General features: G+C 56.9%; 1 protein-coding gene across 2 annotated transcripts in view; it reads right to left on the reverse strand.

Moving 5' to 3' along the window:
• The window catches only part of UVSSA (UV-stimulated scaffold protein A), a 47,096-nt gene that overhangs the window by 27,086 nt on the left and 14,506 nt on the right, over positions 1–5,504 (reverse strand). For both annotated transcript variants that reach the window (XM_011970878.1, XM_011970879.1), the window contains exon 8: positions 687–798. In XM_011970878.1, the coding sequence (XP_011826268.1) occupies positions 687–798 (112 nt within the window). The remainder of the gene's footprint in view (positions 1–686; positions 799–5,504) is intronic.

Consider the following 5,504-nt stretch of genomic DNA (forward strand, 5'->3'; position numbering starts at 1 on the left):
GCAGCACTCAGCACCTCCCGAGTGCTCCCTGAGGATGACAGGAGCTCCCTGCTGTGGAGGGCACAGCAGCCCTGGGCCCAGACCCGAGTCTGTGGCATCACCAGTGGTGAGGAGGGATGCCTGTGACTAAGCAGGGAGGGGAGCCTGGAGGGTGTGGAGTGGCGGCCCCTCCCACCTGCCAGCAGCGGCTCCTGTAGCTGCAGGAATCACACACACAACCCTCAAGTTCAAGGAGCCCACCAGAGCCCACCCTCGTGCGTGAGGCCTTTCTGTCCCTGAGCAGGGCTGCTGATGGCAGAGGGAGGTCAGGACCTGCCCCGCAGCGTCCTTAGAGCAGGCCAGTGTGCTGGGGCCTCCACACACAAGAACCAAGAGTAGGATGGCCCCTGCCCCAGACTTGGGCACCTGAGGGCCTGCCTGGCAGAGGAGGACCAGTAGGACCACCAGAGAGGGAGCATACCTCGGGGCAGGCTGCAGGGAGGACCCTAGGCCCGAGACCCCGAGATGGAGCCAGAGCACAGAGGAAAAGCATGCACACGACTTCTCAGCCTCATGGCTACGATCATGGGCAGGAAAAGCAGCATTTTAAACCAAAGCAGCAGTTACCACAAGATGGATCCCAAGGGGCCACATCCTGAGTGGGGGACCCTCCACCCAGGCACCCTCCGACAGGGCCCACTGCTCACCATACTCAGAGCGCAGGTGGTCGGGGATGTGGGGCTCATACCCCTCCTTCTCAGGGACCTCCACAAAGTCCTCATCATCCTCATCTTCCTCCGCATCCCCCAGGGCTTCCGTCTGTGGAAAGATGCCCCAGCACAGATCAAGCCCCAGCCCCTGTGTATGAACACACAGCTCTCAGAGGGCAGAGCCCTGGAAATGCCTTTTGGTTGTGGAGCTTTTTCTCCCGCTCAGGGCTCCAGCACCAGCCACAGCTGGACTGCAGTTAGGGTTGTCTCCAAGGCTGCTCTCCCTCCCCAACATCACACCACCTCCGCACTGCCCCTGCGCTGGGGGCTGTTTAGAGTCTACGTCAAAACCACGAACTGCAACCCTGGCTGACACCCCAGGTCCCTGTGGGAGGTGAGGTCCTCATGTGGAATGGCGTCGCACTGGTGCGAGGGCGGCCGCGCCCCCGTGGCTTAGGGGAGTCATCTTCCCACCAGGTGGAGCAGGTGCATCTGCTCTTAGGCAATGGCCAGGGCTAGCTCCCCGTACAGGGTTCTCCCGTGGCGCTGGTGTGACAACAACATGTCAGATGACTGAAAGGGACAAGTACTTCTGCAACATTCTGTCCTTGAGGGCTTGCATGAAAACCACCTCAATTTCCTTTTGACAAGGTCACTTCTCTGCCAGGGTAGGTGTAGGGGATCCCTCACTGAGTCTGGAGAGCCCTCAGGCCACCCCTGCCTCCCTCCTCCCATGAGAAAAAGGCTGCCTGCCCTGAAAAAGCCTTTCTCTTCCCAAAAGCTGCTGCTGTAGTACTGGCTTCTGTGTGCACTCGGTAGCAAGCCCACCGCTTAGTAACATGGCCACACGGTGGGCACCGCCTGCTCCATCCATGTGCTCAGATGCGGCCGTGGGCAAACTCTTCTCCGCCTCCCCTTCCCACTGGCCTGCATCCTTCCAACAGCCCCACCACGGCCCAGGACAGGGTGTGGGAGCTCACACATAGCCCCCAGGGCACACCATCCTTCCCTGAGAGCCCCGCCTCTGCAGCTCACCCACCACAAACCTGGTGTGGGCTCAGCACAGCAGGGCGGTCATTCCTCACCTTCACCTTCAGCTCCCTCAGGCCAGGAGAGGGGCTGGCAGGGCTGCTAGGGCAGCTGAAGGTCACGCCCCCAGGGTGGCCAGGATGGAGGTGCCCTGGGGTGGCTAGGGTGGAGATGCCCCAGGGTGGAGATGCCCCGGGGTGGAGATGCCCCGGGGTGGAGGTGCCCCGGGGTGGGGGTGCCCCAGGGTGGAGGCACCTGCGTTCCTGTTCCCACAGCACAGCGGAGGGAAACTTCCCGGAAGGCAGATTCCTATCAGAGGAACGCCAAGCAAGGGGACTGTTAACTGGTTTATAAGAGAAAAACCGAAAACCAGAATTACTCCGACACACACCTTCATCTCTAAAAAGCATTCCCAGCATCAACACCTCAAAGGCGCCTGCAATCGCAGCTTTGTTTCCTGAAGGGAAGAAGGACAACTGAAGAGGGGCCTGACCCCTGACCCCCAGGGCAGGAGTCCACATGTTCACCAGAGACGAAGCCTGGGTGAGCAGGAGACCATGGCTCCACATCCAGCCCCCACGGAGCCAGGCCACACAAGGCCACGGGGCCCGGGCACCAGCACCCTGCCGGGAGGTGGCTCCCACAGAGCCAGGCGACACAAGGCCGCAGGGCCCGGGCACCAGCACCCTGCCGGCAGGTGGCCCCGGAACCCGATCGTCAGACCAAGTGCACTTTGTTTGGGAGCAGCCACTGCCAGGCATCTGGGAAGCAGCAAACATTAATCACTGGAAACTGTAATTTTTGTTATCAGTCTAACACTGATCAAAAGGGAAGCCTGTCTCCACCGCTGACCTGTGAAACGTCCCAATTATACTCTTTGGAAATGACGGGGGCACTTAACTCCCGCGCTGAGCAAATGATGGCGATCCATCACGTCTGAATAACAACAAGCCACGGACCTGAAAATTATTTCTGTACAGAATCTGCCAGGAATTTATGAAAGGTGGAGAGCAGCCCAAGGTTTCAGGGCATTACGGTTCTCAGCCAGTGCAGCGCGGATCACATACTAAACAGAATTTATGTGTTTTAATTTTCTAAAAGGTAGATGTGGACCGGGTGCTACAATGCATAACATATAGTGCCAGATTTTAAATATGGGGGTCATTTTCAAAAAATATTATGCTTATTGCTCGCACCCTTGAATTTCATCGGGGACTTTTATCAAATTTTCATTTCCTAAAAAATATTCAACCGCTAAGCTATTAGGAATTATACCTTCTTTCTCCCCAAATAATGGTTCATTTCTGTGATTAAATTAGAAGCCCTGGGTTCCCCTTTGTTCTTAAATTAGCGCTGATGAGGCCACCCTGGTCCTGGTAAGCGGCTCCCTCTAACACCAGCCAGACCCGTGCGTGGATTTCCCTTCACCTCCAAGGAAGCCCCAGGGCTTTCTCCCGGGCAAGAGCCCACCACAGCCACCATCTCCATATTTCAGCTTGAAACTATTTAGAGGCTGTGGTAGCCCCTCAAACCACAGCAACTCAGGATTTAGGGACTTTACTGTTAATACTAAACGGAAGGCTGAAAGCTGCTGTTTTCAGGTTTCAATTCACACGGGATAAATTCTCATGTCTGAAACCCACAGACACATAGTGCGGTCACCTCCGACACCCGGTGCTGGGCACACTGAAAGTCAGGGACAGGCGGGGGTGCTGACGGTGGGCAAGCTGGGAACCCAGGACGCTGTGTGGCCGTTCAGGGGCCTGTTCGGAGGACAGGAACAGCGTGGTCACTGGGGACTGAGCTCCCCGAAGCCTCAAAGCGCACAGAGCCCAAAGGGAGGGTGAGACCCCACATGAAGCAACCCTTCCACGTGGTCCCACATGCCTCCAGTTCACCTCTAAGAAGTCAAATCATCAAGTGGTGACACGCAAGAGCCACCCGCCCTCAAGGTCAGGGACAGACGAGCCGGGGTCCAGCACCATGTGTCTGCAGGCCCTGCCGAGGGGCTGGGCACTGGCGCTGGGGGGCTCTGGAAGAGCAAGAATCCTGGAAAGGAGATCACACACCCTATGGCGGCGCTGGGACCAGAAATGTCTACAAAATGAGGTTAGGTTTGGAAAAGGTTCTCAGAGCAATCTGCTTTGACCCCGACCTGGAAGCTGAGCCTCCTGTGATAAAGCAGGGGTGTGGGAGGCACAGGTCACCCACAGGCTGCCCCTCCCAAGGGGACTGTGACCTGTGCCCACACCTTCCCTAACAGGCCAAGTCCCCTGCGAGGCACTGGAAGCCTCCCGAGGCTGGTCCGCAGTGCTGCAGTGCAGCAGCTACGGGAGCTACAGACCCTCGACACGGAGAGCCAAGACCGCCCGCGCACAGGCTGCCTCCAAAGGAGCCCCGGCCACCACGGGGAGGCGGGCAGGAGCACTTGGGGCCTCTGCTGGCTTCATACAAATGGATTCTCACCCACACTTAAAAGGATTTAGAAAAATGAGCCTCCACGATCATAATTAAACAAGCAATAAAACGGCTAAAATATACAATGCAATCAGTTCACAGGAGTAGGGTGGCGAGGTTACTAATTATTTGAGAAGGAAAGGAAGAGGAGAGGCCCGGGTGAAGGGGCAGGTCCGTCCACCACACACAGGCTGGGAGATACAGCTGGGGCCATTAAATAAATTTTGTACGATCTAATTAACTTGGTATGCGGTCTCAATTACTTTTCACCCAAGAAATTACTTTTGTTCAGTTTTATGTGTGTGTGTTTCCCTTTTTAAAAAAAAAAAAAATGATGTAAGGCCTCGTCAGACAAGTGAGTTCCAAACTACATTTGTCTTTCAGCGCCTTGATGGCTCTGCGTTTAAAAACCCATTCTATCTTATAAACTAAAAATTAAACGTGCTCAGCTGTGATGGTCCTCATCGCATCTGCTATTTATATGCTAATGCCCTCCCTGGAAGGCCGTGCAAATTGCCCGGCCAGGCCAATATCTCATGTGCATCTCCGGCTGCCAGGGACGCACCTTGAGAGGACAGAGGGCGGCGCGGAGCAGGGCTGACCACAGTGAGCGTGCGGGAAGGGCACCTGGCGGGCAGCACTGTCGGGGCCGAGCGGAACCTGCTGGACACAGACACAGCACCATGGGCGCGTCCTCACCTCTGAAACGAGAGCCTGGAGGTTCTGCTGAGGCAAATCGTTGCTTTCTAGAACGACTGGCTCTTTACTATAAAATCTACACTCATCAATATGCTCTTACAAGAATATCACAAAACACAGTGCTGTGGGCCTCTTCCCATTCTCGTCTAACCCAGATCATTCCCAGGAATGAGGCTCAGACAGATCTGCCCTTGGGAGCTGCTAGCCAGTACGGTGGGCCTCGGGCCGCTTCCTGGAGTCCCAGTTGCAGGGCCAGGGCCACAGCACCACAGGCCTGGGGGCCTTCCTGGGCGTGAGAGGAGGAGGCCTCAGGTTCACAGGATGCCTGGAGGTCGATTCCAGAGCCAGGCTGGGGGCAAAATTTCTGCCGGGTCCCCAGGGCCGCCTGCCAGATGGAGACATACATCTGCCAACCAGATGCGGGCCGGGGGTCCTGGGTCTCTGTTGCCCTCCAGATGGATAGAGCCGGGCCAGGGCGGCCTCTTCTCCTGGGGCAGGCAAACTGGCATTTGTCCCTGGGTCCCACACAGGACGCTCTGAGCAGAGGCTGTGGGCCTGGTTCTTGCTGAGCAGGAGCGCTGTGTGCGGTGCTGGGGAAGCAGTTCGAGGCACCAGGGGTCACAAATGCCC

Source organism: Mandrillus leucophaeus, unplaced genomic scaffold (assembly GCF_000951045.1).
Source record: "Mandrillus leucophaeus isolate KB7577 unplaced genomic scaffold, Mleu.le_1.0 Scaffold98, whole genome shotgun sequence".
NCBI lineage: Eukaryota > Metazoa > Chordata > Mammalia > Primates > Cercopithecidae > Mandrillus > Mandrillus leucophaeus.